The sequence below is a fragment of the Orcinus orca genome, chromosome X (assembly GCF_937001465.1).
Source record: "Orcinus orca chromosome X, mOrcOrc1.1, whole genome shotgun sequence".
NCBI lineage: Eukaryota > Metazoa > Chordata > Mammalia > Artiodactyla > Delphinidae > Orcinus > Orcinus orca.
This window is the reverse complement of record NC_064580.1, coordinates 131988872-132013623: the sequence shown is the minus strand read 5'-3', so window position 1 is coordinate 132013623 and position 24752 is coordinate 131988872. Positions and strand designations below refer to the sequence as shown.

Below are 24752 nucleotides of genomic sequence, written 5' to 3'. Positions count from 1 at the left end.
CAGCCAGTTTATACACACGCCATCGGCTCCTCCTTGATTCAAATGTTAGGTCAAGAGGAAGAAAGAGAACAAATTCAAGAGTTACTCTCAAGCATCTAGAATTTTCTGCACCTCTTGAAGAGAGACTAGCCCAGCTCTGACTATTACAAGCTGGACTTTCCTCTTAAAGCACAACCTTCATTTAAGCCTTTGGATAAAACTGGAAGAAAAGAATCTGTGAGTACTGTGGACTGCACAGAAGGCAGGGGGCTGAAAACTGGCAATAAAAACAGAAAGATGGCAGACCCGAGGCCCAGCAGTCAAACAGACCCTGAAATTGAGCTTTTTGTGAAGGTAAGTTTTCTAGCTATAATGAGAGCATACAGAATGTATTATTCCTTGACACTGGACCTCAGCTTTTTTTTTTAAGTCAACATTTCAGCTAGAGATAGGAAATAATTTTGTAATTTTATACCTACTCTGAGTCCTAGAAGAATACCTGGGTGTTTGGCTGCTCTTATATAACAATAGAAAAACACCCCATCTGAAAAAAGCAAGAAGATATGGTAGAAAGACAACTAGACTGGCTGGTAGTTAGAACAAGTTAATTGTATTATTAGTGACTTCCTATGTAACCTTGGACAAATCCCTCCCTCCCTCTTTGTTTTTCCATCTGTACAATAAAGGAGCCTGACAAAATGATCCTTAAGGGCTTTCCAGTTCTCATAATCTGTGTTTTATGAGATATGTTTTGGAAGTCCTGAATGTGGGGAGGAGAGGGCCAAGAATGGCCTGAGAGCCTCATTGCCACACATGGTCCAAATAGAGCTTTCAAAAATTCTCCCGCAATGGATGAACATCACAGCAGGGTCAAACGGACACTAGAGGAGAAAAAAGCCAGGAGTCTGTGTGCCTGTTATATGAGTAGGAGTTTTTTTGCCTTGGCTTTTTTTTTTTTTAATGTCTTAACACTTCAGAAAAGCCCTTTGGAAAACCCCTAAAGCAGGAGAAAGGAACATGTGTTTCTAAATTAGCTCATCAAGAAAAAGAAAAATTTTGCACGGGTTATTCCAAGTAGAAATTACATAGTTTCCTAAATCCTTGCTTATATTAACTATTTTTCTCTATATTTTCATTGACTATTGGAAGTATTGAGGATGGTAATAATAAAAACAAACTCTTATATCATGCTTAACCCTTTTGTAACACTTTATGTATATTATCTCATTTAGTCCTAACAACTTAGAAGATAGGTTAATAGTAGTAAAGTAGTATCATCAGTAGCAGTGGTGGTAATAGTACTCAAAACTTTAGTAATATTGTCCTCATGATTTCTAGGTAAGTAAGCTAAGGAAATAAGGTTTAAGTAACTTGCCTCTAAAACTACATCGCCTCTTGATGGCCTACAAAGGCATAAAATAAGGTGTGCTTAGCAAATTTTAGGTTAAACATCTGTTGGCCAAAGTAATACTTTTACAATAATTTTAAAATATTTGACAACTGGTCACATATATACATCAAGGACATAATTAACCAGCCTTTACAAAATTATAGGAGACTCTTGAATTCCTGCATAGCAAAACAATCCAAGTAAGTGTTTGCTTGACTGTGGGGCATAAGAGCTACTTCTCCTATCTCTGGATTCTAGCAAAACATGTCACTGCTCAGACGCAACATAAGTAAGCCTTAACTTCCTAACTGACTTCTTATAACTACCAATTCCAAACCAGAGGTAATAAGTCTCTTCATAGGGTAACTAGTTTCTTTTGTCTAAACTTGTTTATTCAATCCAATCAAACTCCTCTAACCAGTTGTTGGCATTGATCTGTGTGTTTATCTTCATAGACTTCCCGTAATTTGGATGGTAATCGAGACAGGGGAAGTTAGGAAATCACACGTTGGATGAGCAAATGTTAAATTAAATAATAACTTTCAGGTTAAAAACCTAATCATTTATTGAGTACTTATGGCAGGGGCTGTGCTAAGTGGTTTATTATTAACTCTATTTTATGGTTACAGAAACTAAAGCAAAAAGTAGCTAAGTAGCTTTGCATAAGGTCACATAGCTAGTAAATGGCAGGGTCAAGATTCCAGTCCCTTAAAATAGCTGTGCATAATTTTAATTCATTGTTTTCAACTTGGCACACTTTTTAGTAACATTTCCCAGAATTTCATTAGATGAAATCCTCTAGATGTTAGCTTATCTAATGACATTGATACAAGCCACAGATTTTCTGGAAGAACCTTTAGTATCATCTGATCTGGGTTTTTGTTTTGCTTTGCTTTGAGAGGGACTCCAAAGATCTCTAGAAGTTTCATAGAAGAGGGGGAATAGGGGCTGAGAGGGGTGAAAATGTTAATGAGAAAATTTAAAAAGCACTACTGTTTACCAGTTGTATCTCCCTTATAATGTGGTATCTTTCTAAAGATTAAATGAGTCTGTAATTTCCCCAGCTATGTCTGGGGACCCTACCACAATTTCCCAATGCCACTGATGGGATCCCTACAAGAAAGTAAGTCCTTTCCTGACACAATTAAGAATTTATATCACACCCCCCCATGTGTTCCATGGAGTGAGTGAAAACATTGCCTTTCAACTCTGAATGATTCCGGCAAGATTTATATCCAGGAACTAAGAACAAAGGATTTTCTAAAAGAACACATTTTGTTTTCTCTAAATGCAGAGTTTATCTTATTGGTTTGTTGTTCATTGATAGATGGAGTTTTTGTGTTCTCTACCAGTCTAAAATTAAGTTTTCATAGATTTGTACATAACATTATAGACTCTAACATTTGGGCCAAAATCCTGAATGTAATATTTTTGTCTTTATTGATAAATGTAAAATAGAAAAAGAGATGATACTCTTCTCTGAATGTTCAGACTATTTTCAAATTATCTTAGAACTATCATAAAGACTATTATAAAGACTGATTAATAAAAAATCCAATAAAACTATTAGATAGGATAAAGCAGTGTTTAAGGAGTGTGGATTGTGGAGTAGACAGTCCTGGATTAGCTACATGAGAAGAGTGTATGGGTCATCAACTCTTGTCTAGCTGAGTGTACTTGAGCAAGTCAGCTTCTCTGAACTTCAATTTCCTCATCTGTAAAACAAGAGTAATGACAGAACCTACCTCACAGGATCATCTTCATTATAAGCATTAAATAAAATAAATTTTTAAGACACAGTAGTTGTTAACATAGCAAACATTCAATAAATGTCAGATGTTCCAGCCATTACTATTTTTCATGTTTAGAAACATAGATCACAAACGCAAAGAGAAAAAGTTGTTTTGGTGAATGACCACATCGTGGTAGTTTTCACATCCATTTCTCCAGGAGGTGGGTCAAAAAGATCTTGCTGTGATTTTTGTCATAGAGTGTTCTGCCTATGTTTTCCTCTAAGAGTTTTATAGTGTCTGGCCTTACATTTAGGTCTTTAATCCATTTTGAGTTTATTTTTGTGTATGGTGTTAGGGAGTGTTCTAATTTCATTCTTTTACGTGTAGCTGTCCAGTTTTCCCAGCACCACTTATGGAAGAGCCTGTCTTTTTTCCATTGTATATTCATACATTTTGTGTAGTTGCACTTTAAATCAGCATTATTATAAACAGAAAAAAATTCAGTTTTCCTGTAAAATTGTGCTACATTTCCCCCACACCTCACTGTTTTGCCTTTCCTTTTGCCAAAGGCAACCCACCCTTCCTGCTGTATCTATTATCAGACTTCATTCTTCTTCCTGCCTAATCAAGTTTCCATTCACTAACCCCAGTTATGATTGGATCTTTAGCCTGACTTCTGTTACAAAAGAAATTCAGCTGCCAAGGTGGTTGCCTCTTCCCATACCTCTTCACTCCCTGACGCCACAAAAGAGCAACAATAAACATTATTTCCTCTGTTGTACTCACTGCCAGGAAAAGGAAAATTTACCAAAAAATAAGAATTATGTCCAAGATCAAGGTGTCAGTATGGTCAGTTTCTGGTGAGAACTCTCTTCCTGGTTTATTATAGATAGGTGCCTTCTTGCTATGACCTTATATGCATAGTTGTTGGGGGAGATGAAGAAAGAGAGAAAGAAAAAGAGAGAGAGAGCTCTGGTTTCTTCTTATAAGGGCATTAATCCCATCGTAAGGGTTCTACCCTCATGACCTCATCTAAACCAATCACTTCCCAAACACCTCACCTCCAACTACCATCACGTTGGGGGACAGGGATTCAACATTTTAATTTGGGGGGAACACAATTCACAAATCCGAAGTAGATAGCAGTGCACTTCACAGGATTAGGAACTCTAAAGAGTAGGTAAGTGTGTGGAGTAAAGAAAAGGGAAAGAATTCACTTTGGGACATGTTGAGATTGAGGTGTCTATAACTTGGATCTCCCCTCAGGAGACAACATCAGCTATAGCCTTCTCAAGGAGAGGCTCCCCTTTCTTCCTCATTTCTATTACCACTGAGGGTGGCGATGAGGTAGATGTCTTTAGATGTCCTTGCTCCTCATTCTTGTTTCCAGACCATTCTATCTCTCCCATCCAGAGAAATATCTCGGTTGTCTCATAAAATCAGACTAAACCAACCACTACCCCTCCTTGTTATAGTAGTCTTCCCAATCCCAGGTCACTTTCCCTTAGTTCTTAAGGATTTTATTTCCTGGATCATTGTCACACTCTTCAACACTATGCCTATCATAATTCTTGGTGATTTTAATATCTACACAAATGACCCTTCCAACACCCTGTCCTCTCACATCCTTGGCTTTCTGTCCTCCAGTGACCTTGTTCTTCATAATCTCTCAGGCACTCCCTTCCATGGTTATACCCTTACCTTTGTCATTGCAACGTCTGCAATCGCTGCATAATATCATTTATTTGAGGGGTTTTTTGTTCTTCTTTTTGAAATTTTCCATTTTAATACACTTTATTGAGGTATAATTTACATAAAGTAAGATGTGCTCATTTTTCACTGAAGTGTCTCTGATTTACAATGTGGTGTTAATTTCTGCTGTACAGCAAAGTGATTCAATTACATATATATATACACACATCCTTTTTCATATTCTTTTCCATTATGGTTTATCACAGGATATTGAATATAGTTTCCTGTGCTATACAGTAGGACCTTGTTGTTTATCCATTCTATATATAATAGTTTTCATCTACTAATCCCAAACTCCCAATCCATGCCTCTCCCATCCCCTGCCCCTCTTGGCAACCACAGTCTGCTCTCAATGTCTATGAGTCTGTTTCTATTTCATAGATAAGTTCATTTGTGTCATATTTTAGATTCCACATATAAGCCACATCTATATTTGTCTTTCTCTGTGTGGTTTATTTCCCTCAGTATGATAATCTCTAGGTACATCCATGTTGCTGCAAATGGCATTATTTCATTTTTTATGGCTGAGTAGTGTTCCATCATATATATATATATATGGTATATATTATATATATACCATTCCATTATATATGTATATTATATATACCATTCCATTATATATATAATGGATATATATATATATCATATCTTCTTAATCCATTCATCTGTCAATGGACACTTAAGTTGCTTCCATGTCTTGGCTATTCTAAATAGTGCTGCTATGAGCATACAGGTGCATTTTCAAATTATAGTTTTGTCTGGATACATGCCCAGGAGTAGGATTGCTGTATCATATGGTAACTCTGTTTAAATTTTTTAAGGAACCTCCGTACTGTTCTCCATAGTGACTGCACCAATTTACGTTCCCACCAGCAGTGTAGGAGGGTTCCCTTTTCTCCACACCCTCTCCAGCATTTATTATTTGTAGACTTTTAATGATGGCCATTCTGACCAGTATGAGGTGGTACCTCATTGTAGTTTTGATTTGCCTTTCTCTAATAATTTGCTATGTTGAGCAAAAGATGAATTTTTAAATGAGTGGTGTTAAGACAACTATTAACTATTTGTAAAATAATAAAATAAAAATAATAAATCTGGAGTCCCAATACATTCCTTATGCCAAAATAAATTCTAAATAGATGAAACAAATGCAAAAATGAAACCGTAAAGTTACTAGAAGAAAACATGAGGGAACATCTTTATAGTAAAACAAAATAAGAAAGTAATTTTTTTCTTTGCAATCTTGATGTACATAACAGCTGTGTAAGCAGATCAGGAAAACCAGATTTCATAAAGGAAAACAATATAAGATTTTATGTAAAATTTTAATTTTACATAAGGCATTGTTTAAAAATTACATGTAACTTTATCAAAAAGAGTTAGTGTCTTTAGTATACAAGTAATTTTTCCAAAGTAATAAGGAAAAGGTCATCACCTTAATAGATAAATATAAAATTGTCATGAACAAACAAGTCACAGAATAAGGAAATCAAAGTTCCAATGAAAATACTGAATATACCTTTCAAGAAGGAAATTTGGCAGGATCTATGAAAATGGAAAATGAACATAGTCTTTAGTCAGCATTCTGTTGTGATGTACTCATCACTCTGGTAATTTTACATACAATGAAATTATTTGCTTCATTATCTCTCTCTGCCCACAGATGGTAGAATTCATGAGATTAAGGACTACCAACTTTGTCTCTAGCAACTAGCTTATTTCCCAGCAGGCACTCAATACATACTTATTGAGCAAATGAATGAATGAAGCCTTTCTTTATCTTAATAGGCTGGAAGTGATGGGGAGAGTATTGGAAACTGTCCCTTTTGCCAACGCCTTTTTATGATCCTCTGGCTTAAAGGAGTTAAATTCAATGTGACTACCGTTGACATGACCAGGTAAGACAAATCAGGACATGTTTCATTCTGGGGATTAAAATCAGTAGACACCAATACAATGTTGGTGTTTGCATAATGTGTACTTTATCTAGAGGCCTAACTCTGCTTATTTTCAATAATCATAGAAAGCCTGAAGAGCTGAAGGACTTAGCCCCAGGCACAAATCCTCCCTTCCTGATATATAACAAGGAGTTGAAAACAGACTTCATTAAAATTGAGGAGTTCCTAGAGCACACACTGGCTCCTCCAAGGTACAACATTTTTACAGGATATTATTGTTCTTGAGATAATCTATTTTATTGGCTTATTTATTGCAGATTGAGGATTCTTCTAAACATCTAACTCTTTTTCAATTTCAGACTTCTCTTTTGCTATCTTTCTAGAAAAGTTTGCAAAGATCCCCCGATCACTCCATGTATGATTAGAAAACTTTACTACATAATTATTTATTTAACATATGTAAAGCTATTAAAACTTTATGTGATGCAAGTAGTATATTAGGAATGGGCAAAGGATAGACTTGGAAATTTAGGGAGGACAAGTAAATTTAGGCCACATTTAATTTTATCCATGTTATCTGATCCATAATGAAGTTTGGGGACATTTATACTGACAGAAGTCAGACTTATTTTATTGTAGAGCCCTCAGAAGATCTACAATTTTGAAATAGCCTTTAATTCAGTCTGATCTCTTAGCTCTACAGGTTGAGAAATATTATGTCTATCACACATAAACTTCCCCCCTTCAACTTCAAATACACAAAGACAGTCAATATAATATTTCAAATTATTTTTAAAATGCATAGCTTGCTTAAAATAAGAAAGTAAATTCTCTGTAGTCTAGAAATAGAGAAGAAACCTATGGTGGGTTAGGAGCGAGGGCATGGGGTAATAGCACTGTATAGTCCATGAGGACTGGTCAGGACTAGTCCATTATACCACTGATGGCATGAAGATAGAACATACCCAACACAAGAAAACCAAGAAACAGGTCTCTCACAGTTAGCCAGAGGCCATAACTCCACTGTCTACACTTGAATGACAGCTGTATGTCTCTGCCCACCCAGGGTAGTATCTGGAAACAATAAGCCTACTGTATTCATTTTTTATTTCTGTGCAACAAACTCAGTGTCTTAAAACGTCACTCACTTATTATCCCACAGTTTTCACTGGTCAGAAGTCTGGCTGTAAACTTAAAACTGCTCTAAAAAATAATGTCTTAATCATTACACATACATATGATAAATAAAAGGTTCTATCGGTCCAAAATTCTTCCTACCTAAGAAATTAGGGATACTATTTTAGATTCTTTTCTGTGTACCTATACTATGTCTCTTTCATCCATTATTGGTGGCTTCTTATATTTTAAGCACCGGCTCCAAGTGTTGAGTCTTATTTTGTTCTTTTCTCCTCATCCATCCTCCTCTACTACTGCCTCCCCTCAAACCATCTCTCCAACCTTTTCTTGCTCCCAAAGGTTAACTAGTGAAAAAATCTATTGTGTTATCTTTCCATACCCGTTTTTATGTTCATATAAGCACAATAACAAATTCCCTTTCCTTCCAGTTTTTTACCACTACAAACAGTGCTATAAATAACATCCTTGCTCATATGTCCTTATGTACTGGTGTATTTATTCCCGTGGAATAGATTTCCAGGAGTAAAATTCAAATGGTACATATCTTTTAAAATTTTTACTGCTTTATCCATCAGCGTATAAGTATACACTTTTCCCACATATCTGTAGTACTATGCGTTATCACTCTTTTAAAATTCATGGCAACCTGACGGGTGTAGTGATATCTCACTGATACTTTAGTTTGCATTTCCCTGAATAATAGGTGAATTAGAACATCTCTACACATGTTGGTTGAGCATTTGGTTTTGTTCTGTGAATTACCTTGTCAAATTCTTCTGATTTTCTCTTAGCTTATGTATCATTTAGGGATTGCATTCAACTCTAACTAGAGGCCCAAAAAGTAGTGGTTTAGATAAATATGGGTTTTATTTTTCTTACATAATAAGACACCAAGAATGAGGCATTGTAGGGGTAGAATGACAGCTCCATAATTTCACTGGCGACCCAGGCTCTATCTAATATTTCTTTTCTGCCATTCTTCAGGTGAGTTTTCCAGTCTTAAGTTTAATTCACGGTGACAATATGTCTGCTGGAATTCCAGGCAACAGATCTAACTCCCACACAGGAAGAAGGAGAAGGGCAAAGGGCAAAAGATGCAAGTCAGCTTTAAGGAGCTTTCACAGAAGCCACATTCAACAATTTCCATTAACATCTCATTATTCAGAAGTAATTCACATAGTCATACCTAAATACAAAGGGAAGCTAGGAAACGTAGTTTTCATCCATGTTTATTGCCATCCCTAATAAAATAAGATTCAGTTAATGAGAGACAGAGAGAGAGGGAGAGAGAGAGAGAGAGAAAGTGGTACATAACTGTGTTATCTTCCATATTCTGCCCCTCTGACCATCCAAATAAATGTGTGTATCCTTATTCCCATACATGGAACACACTTACTCCCAAGAGAGATAACTCCCAAGTCCCCTACAGTTACTGCATCCAGTTCAAAGTCCAGGATCTTTGAGTGATGCGCAACATCTCTCTTAGATATTAATGGTCGAACAGTCAAATAAATTAAAAGACAAGTTCTTTCCACCTTCTGCTTGACACATGCAATAGTCAGTGGTGGAGCAGGAATTGGATAACTGGAATAAAATTTTCCATTTTTAAAAGGAAATATAGGATAACACATCCCTGGTTCATAATAGTTACCATTGTTGGAGAAAACAGCTGGAAGATATATTCCAAGTTTTGGTGTTACAAACAATGCTAAAATGAACTTTCTTTTGACAAGGTCCTCCAGAGTGGTTATTTAGTCTGCCACATTGCTGAATACCAGAGCTCTTCCATATAATCTTTGTTTCATCTAAAATTTTAAAACCTGTTAGATACCCACATCAATGAAAATGGTGGAGTAGGGAACTCCAAAATGTCATCCCTCCATAATAACAATTAATAGCCCAGCAAAAGCTGTCAGAATCAACTTTGCCAGAACTCTGGAATCTAACCAAAAGTTTACAAGCAGCCTGGGGTTTCTTAATGAAGAATAAAGAAGCAAAATTTCAGTAAGAGAGCCCTGTGGCATTTTAGGTTACCCTGTTACCATCCTCAACTACTCAGTTCTTTAGAAGCCTTAAAGAGAGCAGTCCACATTGCAGAAACAGGTTGCTCGTACCAGAGGACAGGATATGGACCTTATTCTCAAATAACTGTGGTTGTGTGGTTTGACCTGGTGGCACCTCGAGGGATTGACTCAAGGGTTTGCCTTTTTTTTCACCTACTTTGGAGCTTCCTCAGGGCTGAGGCAGCTTCCCTGTTGGCACTCATGGAAGGCGTTTAGAAGCAAATGTATTAGCCACTGCCACATGGGACAAGGAATAAAACTTGGAGAAAGCAATAGACAAACTGAAAAGTCTGCAAATAAAAGAAGCTGAGATGGGACTTCCCTGGTGGTGCAGTGGTTAAGAATCTGCCTGCCAATGTAGGGGCCACAGGTTCAAGCCCTGGTCCAGGAAGATCCCACATGCCATGGAGCAACTAAGCCCATGTGCCACAACTACTGAGCCCACGTGCCAAAACTACTGAGCTCGCAAGCCACAACTACTGAAGTCCACGCACCTAGAGCCCATGCTCCGCAACAAGAGAAGCCACTACAATGAGAACCCCATGCACCGCAATGAAGAGTAGCCCCCGCTCGCTGCAACTAGAGAAAGCCTGCGTGCAGAAATGAAGACCCAACGCAGCCAAAAATATATAAATAAATTTATTTTTTAAAAAATAAAGAGGCTGAGACACTTGGGAGATAGTGGAATAAGGGCTTTAAATTAATGTATTCTAGGGAATCTAGAAGTCCAAGCACATGCCCAAGTCTCGACCTATGCGCAGAAAAAACAACCTGAGAAGACTTTAAGCTTTCACTTCTGGCTAAATTCAGGCACCACACAAGTAGAAAGTGAAGGCTAAGGCAGAATTATAAACTGCATACCTAAGCATTGAAGGAGTACCCAAACACAGAGCCAGCTCACAAACACCAGGAGAGCTTTTTATCCCTTGGTTTGTTGTTTGTGTGTTTGTATCTTTGTTTGTTTTGCTTCCAGGAGTTTAAGGAAATTTCTGTCAAATCAATAACTGACCAAAGATAATGAGAAAAAAATTTCAGTGGCCACACACAAGAAAGAATAGACTTTACAAAAATACTTCAGAAAATTCACTAAACAAATAAACAACAACACCCAAAAAAAGCAACAACAAACCCTATTTGTTGGAAGGGAAGGGAAGAATCTGTTTTCCAGAGTTTCCACATTATAATATTAAAGTGTCCTATTTTCAAAATATATATATAAGGTATGTCAAAAAAAAACAAGGGGCTTCCCTGGGGGCACAGTGGTTGAGAATCTGCCTGCTAATTCAGGGGACACGGGTTCGAGCCCTGGTCTGGGAGGATCCTACATGCCGTGGATCAACTAGGCCCATGAGCCACAACTACAGAGCCTGTGCGTCTGGAGCCTGTGCTCTGCAACAAGAGAGGCCGCGATAGTGAGAGGCCCACACACCACGATGAAGAGTGGCCCCCGCTTGCCACAACTAGAGATAGCCCTCGCACAGAAACGAAGACCCAACACAGCAAAAATAAATTAATTAATTGATAAACTCCTACCCCCAACATCTTCTTAAAAAAAAAAAACAAGAATGTGTGGCCCATTCACAGAAAAAAAGAAATTAATAGAAATTGTCCCTGAGGAAACCCAGACCCTGATTTAATAGACAAAGACTTTAAATCAATTGTCTTAAATATGTTTAGATAGCTAAAGAAAACCATGGACAAAGAATTAAAGGAAATCAAGAAAACAATGTCTCAATAAAGAGAGAATATCAATAAAAAATATAAATAATAAAAAGGAATCAAATAGACATTCTGGAGTTGAAAAGTACAATAACTAAAATGAACAATTCACTAGAGGGTTCAACATCAGATTTGAACAGACAGAAGAAAGAATCAGCAAAACTGAGCATAAGTTAATTGAGAGTATCCAGTCTAAGGAAAAGGAAGAAAATTAACAGAGCTTAACAGACCTGTTGGATACCATAAAATGTACAAAGATACACATGATAGGGAAGAGATGGCAGAGAGAAAGAGGCAGAAAGAATATCTGAGGAAACAATGGCTGAAGACTTCCCAAGTTTAATGAAAGACACAAACCTATTAATCCAAGAAGGTCAACAAACTCCAAGTGGAATAAACTCAAAGAGATCAACACCAAGATACATTATTATAAAATTATCTAAAGCCAAAGCCAAAGACATAATCTTGAAAGCATCAAGAAATAAATGACTCATCATGTAGAGGGGATTCTCAATAAGATTAACAGATAAGTTTCATCAGAAATCAGGGAGGCCAGAAGGCAGAGAGATGATATATTTAAAGTGCTGAGAGAGAAAATATCAACCAAGAATTCAATATCTGGCAAAAATATCCTTCAAAAATGAAAGAGAACTTAAGACATTCCACATGAACGAAAACTGAGGGATTTTGTTGCTAGTAGGCCTGCTCTGCAAGAAATGCTATCAGAAGTCCTTCAGGCAGAAATGAGAGGCCATTAGAAAGTAATTCAAAGTCATATAAGAAATAAAAGAGCACCAGTAAAGGAAAAATAACACACATGATCATCTCAGTTGACACAGAAAAAGCATTTGACAAAATCCAATACCATGTTATGATAATACTCAACAAACTAGGACTAAAAGGGAGCGTCCTTAACCTGATAAAGGGAATCTATGAAAAACCCATGGATAACATCATACTTAAAAGTGAAGGATTGAAAACTTTCTCCCTAAGGTCAGAAACAAGACAAATATGCCATTTTTGCCACTTCTATTCAACATTGTACTGAAAGTTCTAGCCAGAGCAATTATGCAAGAAAAAGAAATAAAAGTCATCCAAATTGGAAAGGAAAAAGTAAAATGATATTGGCAGATATGATCTTTTATGTAGAAAATCCTTTAAAGTCCACTGAAATACTATTAGAACTAATAAAAATTCAGCACAGTTGCAAGATACAGATCAAAATACAATAAATAATTTTATTTCTATATACTGTCAATGAATCATCCAAAAAGTAAATTAGGAAAACAATTCCATTTTCAGTAGCATCAAAAATAATAAACTACTTAGAAATAAATTTAACCAAGGAAGAGAAAGACTTGTACATGAGACTACAAACAATTGCTAAAATAACATCCTAGCTTCTCATGGTTTTCCAGCAATCATTACCTTATATATACATAACTCCAACCTTCCATCTTCACATAGCATTCTCCCTGTGTCTCTGTCTCTTCATAAAGTGTTCTTTTTTAAGGACACCAGTCATATTGGATTAATGGGCCCACCTTACTCCATATGGCCTCATCTTAACTATTACAGCTGTAACAATCCTATTTCAAAATAAGGTTACATTATGAAGTATTGGAGTTTATGACTTCAACATACCTTTGTGGGGGGACACAATTCAACCTATACAAATATCCCATGTTCATGGATTAGAAGACCTAATATATTAATGTAGAAATATTCCCCAAAGTGATCTATTAATTCAATGCAATACCAACCAAAATTCCAATGGTGTTTTTACAGAAATGAAAAAGCCAATCCTCAAATCCATATGGAATTGCAAGAGATCACAAATAGCTAAAATAGTCTTTGATAAAGACAAAAAATTGGAGGACTCATGCTTCCTGATTTCAAAACTTACTACACAGCTACAGTAATCAAAACAATCAGTACTTGCATAATAATATACCATTGGAATAGAATTGAAAGTCCAAAAATAAACCCATACATCGGTGGTCAATTGATTTTCAAGAGTGCCAAAACCATTCCAGGGTGAAAGAATAGTCTCTCCAACAAGTGGTGCTGGGACAGCTAGATATTCACATTGGCATGCCAAAGAATAAAGTTATACCCTTACCTCACATCATATACCAAAATCAACTTAAAATATATCAGACCTAATGTGTGGATTAAAACTATAAAACATTTAGAAGAAAATATAGAGGTAACTCTTCAAGACCTTGTATTCGGCAATGGATTCTTAGATATAACACCAAAAGCACATACAGCAAAAGAAGAAAATAGAAAATAGAAAAGTTAGATGATCTGGAAGATAGAATAATGGAAATAACCCAATCAGAACAGTAGAAAGAAATTTTTTTTAATGAGGAACGTTTAAGAGACCTCTGAGACAACATCAAGTGTACTAATATTCACATTATAGGGATCCCCAAAGGAGAAAAGAGAGAAAGGGATAGAAAGGTATTTGATGAAATCATGGCTGAAAATTTCCTAAAGCTGATGAAGGAAAAAGATTTCCAGGTACAGGAAGCACAGAGACTCCCAAACAAGATAAACCCAAAGAGACCCACACCAACACATATCATAGTTAAAATGGCAAAATTTAAAGATAAAGAGAGAATTCTAAAGGCAGCAAGAGAAAAAGAATATTTTTTTTCCACTTAGAGAAGACGCTTTAACACTTCTTTTAGGGTTGGTTTAGTATTGATGAGCTTTTTTAGTTTTTTCTTGTCTGAGAAGTTCTTTACCTCTCCTTCAATTCTGAATGATAACTTTGCTGGGTAGAGTATCCTAGGTTGTAGGTTTTCCCTTTCAGAACTTTAAATATATCATGTCACTCCCTTCTGGCCTGCAAAGTTTCTGCAGAAAAATAAGCTGATAGCCTTATGGCAGTTCCCTTGTATGTGACTAGTATCCAAAATATATAAAAGAACGCTTACAACTCACTAACAGAAAGCAAACAACCTAATTTTAAAATGGAAAGAGGATTTGAGTAGACAATTCTCCAGAGAATATATACAAGTGGCTAATAAGTACTTGCAAAGATACTTAATGTCATTAGTCATTATAGAAATGAAAATCAAAACCACAATGCCCATTTTTTCACACACACACTGTATTTTATTTTTACAAGAGATAAATAAACTGACACCAAGCATTGTAAATGGATGACCACAGCAATGATTGCAATTACCAAACACAAAACACACTCATACTATGTCATAATATTGACATTCAGTCCAGTAATCCTCCACTGTAACAACTCCTTTACTTTGCAGTGAAAATTGATTGTTATATTTTTTGCCTCTGAGCCCTTGTGGGATTTTTTTAAATTCAAACAGAAAGTCACAAAAATTATAATCATCCTCATCAGTTCACTCAGTCCCATGTAATTAATTTTTTTTCATCTTGATCTTTTGTTAGCACTTTTATGAATTCATTAGTTTTCCATTAGAGTTCTGAAAATGCTTATTCATTCAGTTCAGCAGTATAGTCAGTTACCAGAAATCTGTACTTGTCAGAGTCTTTTCCATGAATGCCTTGAAGATGAAACCCTTTTATAGGAACATTTCTGCATTTACAGAGAGTACACCCAGAACTGTCTGCAAATGACAAAAGACTTAAAAATGACCACAGTTAAAGATTTGATGATGGACTTCCCTGGTGGCGCAGTGGTTGAGAGTCTGCCTCCTGATGCAGGGGACATGGGTTCGTGCACCGGTCTGGAAAGATCCCACATGCCACGGAGCGGCTGGGCCCATGAGCCATGGCCACTGAGCCTGCACATCCAGAGCCTGTGCTCCGCAACGGGAGAGGCCACAACAGTGAGAGGCCCACATACCACAAAAAAAAAAAAAAAGATTTGATGAAAGTTCACAATAATTCAATTGACAAGGACATTTAATTATTTCTGAGATATACATTTTAAAGTCATAACTAGAATTATGACTTATAACATTATACCAGAACATATAAGATTTTTAGAAATTTCATGAAATGTCTAAAATATTTCTATTAACATATTTCCATACAAATAACCCAAAGGAAGTTTAGTATTAGTTGTTTTGTTTGTTTGTTCGTTATTTTTTGTACTGCAGGTTCTTATCAGCCATCAATTTTATACACATCAGTGTATACATGTCAATCCCAATCGCCCAATTCAGCACACCACCATCCCCACCCCACCGCGGTTTTCCCCCCTTGGTGTCCATATGTTTGTTCTCTACATCTGTGTCTCAACTTCTGCCCTGCAAACTGGTTCATCTGTACCATTTTTCTAGGTTCCACATACATGCATTACTATACGATATTTCTTTTTCTCTTTCTGACTTACTTCACTCTGTATGACAGTCTCTAGATCCATCCACGTCTCAACAGATGACTCAGTTTTGTTCCTTTTTATGGCTAATATTCCATTGTATATATGTACCACAACTTCTTTATCCATTCATCTGTTGATGGGCATTTAGGTTGCTTCCATGACCTGGCTATTGTAAGTAGTGCTGCAATGAACATTGGGGTGCATGTATCTTTTGGAATTATGGTTTTCTCTGGGTAGATGCCCAGTAGTTGGATTGCTGGATCATATGGTAAATCTATTTTTAGTTTTTTAAGGAACCTCCATACTGTTCTCCATAGTGGCTGTATCAATTTACATCCCAACCAACAAGTGCAAGAGGGTTCCCTTTTGTCCACACCCTCTCCAGCATTTGTTGTTTGTATATTTTCTGATGATGCCCATTCTAACTGGTGTGAGGCGATACCTCATTGTAGTTTTGATTTGCATTTCTCTAATAATTAGTGATGTTGAGCAGCTTTTCATGTGCTTCTTGGCCATCTGTATGTCTTCTTTGGAGAAATGTCTATTTAGGTCTTCTGCCCATTTTTGGATTGGGTTGTTTGTTTCTTTAATATTGAGCTGCATGAGCTGTTTATATATTTTGGAGATTAATCCTTTGTCCATTGATCCATTTGCAAATATTTTCTCCCATTCTGAGGGTTGTCTTTTCATCTTGTTTATGGTTTCATTTGCTGTGCAAAAGCTTTGAAGTTTCCTTAGGTCCCATTTGTTTATTTTTGTTTTTATTTCCATTACTCTAGGAGGTGGATCCAAAAAGATCTTGCTGTGATTTATGTTGAAGAGTGTTCTTCCTATGTTTTCCTCTAAGAGTTTTATAGTGTCTGGTCTTACATTTAGGTCTCTAATCCATTTTGAGTTTATTGTTGTGTATGTTGTCAGGGAGTGTTCTAATTTCATTCTTTTACATATAGCTGTCCAGTTTCCCAGCACCACTTATTGAAGAGACTGTCTTTTCTCCATTGTGTATCTTTGCATCCTCTGTCATAGATTAGTTGACCATAGGTGCGTGGGTTTACCTCTGGGCTTTCTATCTTGTTCCATTGATCTATGTTTCTGTTTTTATGCCAGTACCATATTGCCTTGATTACTGTAGCTTTGTAGTATAGTCTGAAGTCAGGGAGTCTGATTACTCCAGCTCCGTTTTTTTCCCTTAAGACTGCTTTGGCTATTCGGAGTCTTTTGTGTCTCCATACAAATTTTAAGATGATTTGTTCTAGTTCTGTAAAAAAATGCCATTGGTAATTTGATAGGGATTGCATTGAATCTGTAGATTGCTTTGGGTAGTATAGTCATTTCCACAATATTGATTCTTCCAATCCAAGAACATGGTATATCTCTGCATCTATTTGTATCATCTTTAATTTCTTTCATCAGTGTCTTATAATTTTCTGCATACAGGTCTTTTGTCTCCTTAGGTAGGTTTATTCCTAGGTATTTTATTCTTTTTGTTGCAATGGTAAATGGGAGTGTTTTCTTGATTTCACTTTCAGATTTTTCAACATTAGTGAATAGGAATGCCAGAGATTTCTGTGCATTAATTTTGTATCCTGCTACTTTACCAAATTTGTTGATTAGCTCTAGTAGTTTTCTGGTAGCATCTTTAGGATTCTCTATGTATAGTATCTTGTCATCTGCAAACAGTGACAGCTTTACTTCTTCTTTTCTGATTTGGATTCCTTTTATTTCTTTTTCTTCTCTGATTGCTGTGGCTAAGACTTCCAAAACTATGTTGAATAATAGTGGTGAGAGTGGGCAACCTTGTCTTGTTCCTGATCTTAGTGGAAATGGTTTCAGTTTTTCACCATTGAGGATGATGTTAGCTGTAAGTTTGTCATATATGGCCTTTATCATGTTGAGATAATTTCCTTCTATGTCTACTTTCTGGAGGGTTTTTTATCATAAATGGGTATTGAATTTTGTCAAAAGCTTTCTCTGCATCTATTGAGGTGATCATATGGTTTTTCTTCTTCAATTTGTTAATATGGTGTATCACATTGATTGATTTGTGTGTATTGAAGAATCCTTGCATTCCTGGGATAAACCCCACTTGATCATGGTGTATGATCCTTTTAATGTGCTGTTGGATTCTGTTTGCTAGTATTTTATTGAGGATTTTTGCATCTATGTTCATCAGTGACATTGGCCTGTAGTTTTCTTTCTTTGTGACCACTTATTGAAGACACTGTCTTTTCTCTATTGTATATTTTTGTCTCCTTTGTTGTAGATTATTTGACCATATGTGTGTGGGTTTATTTCTTGGTTCTCTATTCTATTCCACTGATTTATGTCTGTTTTTGTTCCAGTACCACACTGTTTTGATTACTGTAGCTTTGTAGTATAGTCTGATGTCAGAGACTGTGATACCTCCAGCTTTGTTCTTTTCTTTCTCAAGATTGTTTTGGTATTTGGGGGTCTTTTGTGGTTCCATGTAAATTTTAGGATTATTTGTTCTTAGTTCTGTGGAAAATGTCAGGGTATTTTGATAGGGATTGCATTAAAACTGTAGATTGCTTGGTTAGTGTGGACATTTTAACAATAGTAATTCTTCCAATCCAAGAACACAAGATGTTTTTCCATTTCTTTGTATCATTTTCAAATTCCCTCATCAATGTTTATAGTTTTTAGAGTATAGGTGTTTCACCTCCTTGGTTAATTTTTTCTGAGGTATTTTATTCTTTTTGACATACTTGTAAGTTGGATTGTTTCCTTAATTTCTCTTTCTAATAGTTCTTTATTAGAGTATAGAAAAGCAACAGATTTCTGTATATTAATCATGTATCCTGCAACTTTAGTGTATTCATTTCTTAGTTCTAATACATATTCAAACAGAAACACGTGCACAAATGTTCATAGCAACAGTATTTACACTAGATAAAAGCTGAAAACAACACAAATGTCCATCAACTGATTACCAGATAAACAAAATGTGGTATATCCATACAATGAAATATTATTCATCCATAAAAAGGAATGAAGTGCTGATACATACTAGAATAAGGATGAGCCTTGAAGCATTATACTAAGTGAAAGAAGCCAAACACAAAAGGCCATGCATTTTATGATTCCATTTACATGAAATGTCCAGTATAAACAAGTCCATAGAGACAGAAAGATTAGTGATTCTAGGAGTGAATGGGGAGTAACTGCTTAATGGGAACACAGCTTCCTTTTTGAGTGATGACAATGTTCTGGAACTAGATAGGGGTGATGGGTGCACAGCACTGTGAATGTACTAAAAATCTCAATGAATTGTACACTTTAAAATGGTTTAAATGGTGAGTTTCATATTATGTGAATTTTACCTCAATTTACAAAATACTATTGGGTTTTAATTGAAATCACATTTAATTTGTATTACTATTTATACAAATTTCATTTTTATGATGTGACTTCTTCCCATCAGAGGACATGATTTGAGTATTTGTTTGGGTATCATCTTATGTTCTTTTTTAAAAATCGAGGTATAGGGCTTCCCTGGTGGCACAGTGGTTGAGAGTCCACCTGCCGATGCAGGGGACACGGGTTCGCGCCCCGGTCCAGGAAGATCCCACGTGCCACGGAGTGGCCGGGCCCGTGAGCCATGGCTGCTGAGCCTGCGCGTCCGGAGCCTGTGCTCCGTGAAGGGAGAGGCCACATCAGTGAGAGGCCCGCGTACCAAAAAAAAAAAAAAAAAAAATTGAGGTATAACTGTCATATAACATTGTGTAAGTTTAAGGTATACAACAAATTAATTCGATACATTTATATAGTGCAAAATGATCACCACCATAGCGTCAGCTAACACCTCTATTCCATCACATAATTATCATTTATTTTTAGTCATGATAATGGTTAAGATCTAGTCTATTAGCAACTTTGAAGTTTATAATATAGTATTGTTGACTATAATCACTATGCGGCGGATTCGACTTCTTGGATTTATTTGCTAGTTGAAAGTTTTTACTCTTAAATAACATCTCCCCAATTCCTCCAGCCCCCAGCATTCTACTCTCTATATTTATGAGTTTGGCTTTTTTAGAGTGTACATATAAGTGATTCATACAGTATTTGTCTTTCTCTGTCCGACTTCACTTACTATAGTGCTCTCAAGATCCATTCATGTTGGCATAAATGGCAGGATTTCCTTCTTTCTCATGGCTAATATTCCATTTTGTGTGTGTGTGTGTGTGTGTGTGTGTGTAAAACCACATCTTCTTTATCTATTCATCCACTGATGGACACTTAGGTTATGAACCTAAATGTCTGTTTTATGTTCTTTGATGAGATTTTGTAGTGTTTTTTTTATATTGATTCTATACCTTTTGCATTAAATTATTTCTAAATATTTTATACTTTTGTCACTATTGTAAGTGGAATATGCTACTAATATCCATTTTGTTCTGGTTATTGCTAACATAGAAAAGCTATTTCTTTAATGTTTGATTTGTATTTAGCCATCTTACCAAAATAGCTCATTAATTCTAGTAATTGTTTTTCTATACTTTCTTGGTTTTTCTAAGTATACAATTATATTGTTACTTCTCTTACAATAATTATACTGATTGCTTTATGTTGTTGTCTTCCTCCCCTTGCTAAATCCTCAAAAAAATGTCAACTATAATAGTAATTGTAGGCATTTCTGTCTTGTTCCTAAACTTAATGTAAAAACTGTAGAGTCACCATTTAGAATGATGTTTTTTCTTGTCTTACTGATCAGTACATTCAGCACAATGTTGAAGTGCAGTAGTGATCATGATTATCTTCATCATTTACTGATTTTAAAGGAAATAGTGCTAACATTTCACCATTTAAAATGATGCTTGCTGAAAATTTTTGACGGATACTTTTGACCAAGTTAAAGAAATTAATAAATTCATTTAACAAATATTTACTGAATACTTAATAAGTGTCAGGTACTATTCTAGGCACTTGGGACACATCAGTGAATAAAATGGGCAAAAGCTCTCTGCCCTAGCTGAGCTTACATTTTAGTTAAGGAAGACAGCAAATAAGCAAGATAAAAAGCAAAATATAAACTATTTTAGATGATGATAAATACTAAGAAAAAGTAAAGCAAGGGAGGGAAGTAGTGAGTGTTAGGGCCAGGGGAGAGGTTGCAATGTCCGATAAGGTGGCCAGAGAAAGTCCTCACTTAGGAGGATATATCAGATTAAAATACCTGAAAGAAGAGGGGGAGAGGGCCATGTGCATAAATGAGGGAAAGCACTTTATTTAGGGGCAGACCAAGTGAAAAGGACCTGGGGTGGGAGCTTGTCAGGCCTATTTGAAGAAGAGCAAGGAGGTCAGTGTGAAGTGAAGTAAGGAAGAGAGCAAGAAGAGATGAGAGCAGAAGGTAAGCTTGGGTCAGATCACACTGGCCCTTGTAGACCACTGTGAAGACTTGGGCTCTGAGTGAATGATATGGAGACATTGCAAGGTAATGAGTAGGAAAGAGAAATGATATGACTTAAGTTTTAACATGACTGCTCTGGCAGCAGGTGGAGAATATCCTGGGAGTGTGAGGGATAAGCATGGGAGAGGGGGGATAATCAAAAAGTGTTGCAGTAATATAGGCTTTGGACCAGGCAGGGAGCAGTGGAGGTGGTGAGTAGTGGACAGATTCTGGATACATTTTGAAAGGTAGTCTGGCTGGAGTTGCTAATGGATCAAATGTGGGCATGGAGAGAAAGAGGGATCAAAGAAGATGGCTAAGTGTTTGGCTCAACCATTTCTAGTTGCTAGTGTGGGGTTTTATGAATAGGAATTGATTTTCACTGAACACTTTTGGGGCATCTATTCATGACCATACGGTTTTCCTTATTTAATTTGTTAATGTGGTAAATTACATTATTACATTACTTTAATTTATTATGCTAAATTAACTTTGTATTACTAAGAGGAGGACATCTTGGCTACTTTTCCCCCATCCTCTCCATCCTCTTTATTCTTTTATGTATTTTGTTATTTGAAGCCATGTTTTTTCCTACTACTTATCTTTGAAAATGTATTACCACCATATCTTCTGCCAAACAGGCTTTTAGGAGCAAGTATGGGGACCCAACAGCCATTTGAAACATTGTTTCTATAGATAAATGAGCTTTGAATTCCAAACAGCTGGTTTCCCTGTGAACTTTAGAAGCTAAAGTATTCTCAGAGTGGGGAAAAAACATATTTCCAGTGAAAGGTTTCTCAGCACCTTCAGTTTCCAGCACAATTTTCCAAAACTTCTCTCAGTAGAGTGCAACAAAGACACCAGGTCTACGTCTTGTTATGGGTGAATGTTATGTGCAGTGATGTTTCTTTTTAAGGTATCCTCACCTGAGTCCCAAGAACAAGGAGTCTTTTGATGTGGGCTGTAACCTCTTTGCCAAGTTTTCTGCATACATTAAGAACGCACAAAAGGAGGCAAATAAGAGTAAGATACCTTTCTTTAAGTCTTTTCGTTTTTCTCACTCACATGCTCACTCTCATATTCTGACTCAACTAAAATAGGACTTTCCTGAATATATAGTATATATTGGGGAATACTCTTCATCTCACTCTCTGTTCTCTCTTCTGAAATTCCTTGCATGAAGTTTTATTGGATTTAGAATCTAATATTCAATATAGGAATCACCAACTTAGCTCTATTAGAACATTGACATGCCAGGGGTGAACTAACTGCTGAACTGTATTTCTTAACCACCCCCCAACTTTCCCAGTCTTGTGTACCTTTAAGGTTTCTTAAACCATAGCACCTACCATTTCTCACAAACACTCTCGAATAGGTTTACTATTCTCTGAATCATGAGAGCTATTAGTCTCTGATTCCACTTTCTGACTCTTCTTGAGTGATAATATATATTACCTTTCTTTTTCTTTGACTCTCCTCCCAATTTACCTCCTCAAGAAGAGCCCAAAAATATGTCTACTCACCATTTGATTAAACATCTGATTCTGTCTTATCAGTGGGTAGTTGAGCATTCTAGTTAAGTATATAGAGATGTCTAAATGTGTGAAAAGCATATTGGGAATGTATTTAGTCATGAAGACTGCACATTTATATATAAGTAACCCTTTGACTTCATTGCCTCAGATTTTGAAAAATCTCTGCTCAAAGAATTTAAGCGTCTGGATGACTACTTGAACACCCCACTTCTAGATGAAATTGATCCAGACAGTGCTGAGGAACTCACAGTTTCCAGAAGATTGTTCTTGGATGGGGATCAGCTGACACTGGCTGACTGCAGTTTGTTACCCAAACTGAACATTATTAAAGTAAGTCTTCCTAGGGCAGGCTGAATGATTGAGAGGAGTTTGGGAGTTGCCAACAGGAAGCACAGTGACCATTCAGTGTGAGATTTTATATGAGGGCTTTGTCATCATCACTATGCATAGGGTGTGTCTCCTTTTTCTCCTCAGAGGAAAAATCCATAATGATCTTCTCTGGGAAGCATAAAAACTTCTTGTTTCTTTCTTCCTAAATCAGAAGGTGTTTTCCACTGTCTTGTCTATAAAACAAGGGTAATAGTACCCATTTCACAGAACTGTTGAGAAAATTAAATTAAGGCATATGGAATATTAGAAAAGTGTCTGGATCATAACAAGTGATAATAAAGTGAGCTATTAATATTATTATTAACTAATTGTTCATTTAACAAGTTTTTATTGAACAGACCTTATTTTATCTCAGGTCCTATGCCAGACACAAAGAATACATAAAGAAGTAAGACACTGTCGAACCCTAAACAGTGAAAAGATCTGTGCTCTTTTTCTGTGCTTCCTTCTTCTAAACATTCATAATTAAATACACCATAAATATAATAAAAATGATTACAAGCATGGAGTTTTGTCTACATTTGTAGACAAAACATTAAAATAGTAAATCCAAGATTCTTTAAGTTTATTTTGTAGTACTTTTTGTGTAGGTAACACGTCCTCAATGATCCTAATTTTTGACATACGTTTTTACACACTAGGCATTTTACTGATGCCCCTACCAATTGCTTTTTCCTCTTTTTTTCCAAAACCTTAGGTTGCTGCAAAGAAATACCGTGATTTCGACATTCCAGGAGAATTCTCAGGAGTCTGGCGCTATCTCCACAATGCCTATGCCCGTGAAGAATTTACCCACACGTGTCCTGAAGACAAAGAAATTGAAAATACCTATGCAAGTGTGGCTAAGCAAAAGAGTTAGGACAGCTCTTTCAGTAGAAAAACCTCTCTTTTCACTTGTTATCATATTAGAAAATCTTTTGGAAATAAGAATATGGAAAATATGGTTTCCTCTATCCAACTTTCTTATGAAAAAGAATGCTATATTTTTTGTATCTAGTTAATCCAAACTATCTGCTCACTGTGTATTCTAAAGGTCTTCATATTTTCATTTTGCCTTTTAATTCCCATGGCACAACCACTGCGATCTTAAATGATATGGAAAGTATCAATATCTTTCGCTGGAATGCATCATGTGTGCAAGCTCAACAGATGGCTGAAGTTACAAATGACATACAGTCACAGTCTCAAACTGTTCCTTAGAAATATTTACATCTAAATCATTAAAACAATTTTACTAAGAAATTTGACTGACCAAAAGTTCTTGTTGCTGTCCATTAAAGGGTAAAGTAAACCATTCTTAAAGGATAATCACAAATCTTTCTACAGAATTTAAAATGTTCCATTACTATATGTACTCAAATATACATGTTAAAATACAATCAAATCACTCAAATCTGAAAACAAAAACTGAACTTTACT

General features: G+C 36.1%; 1 protein-coding gene across 1 annotated transcript; it reads left to right on the top strand.

Annotated features, from left to right (window-relative positions):
* Positions 1–24575, top strand: CLIC2 (chloride intracellular channel 2). Its single transcript, XM_004285936.4, has 6 exons — positions 1–333; positions 6643–6752; positions 6878–7003; positions 22325–22431; positions 23092–23273; positions 24031–24575. Exons 1-6 carry the CDS (start codon positions 277–279, stop codon positions 24190–24192), a joined length of 744 nt encoding a protein of 247 aa, XP_004285984.1. The 5' UTR covers positions 1–276; the 3' UTR covers positions 24193–24575.
* The last annotated feature ends 177 nt before the right edge of the window (positions 24576–24752 follow it).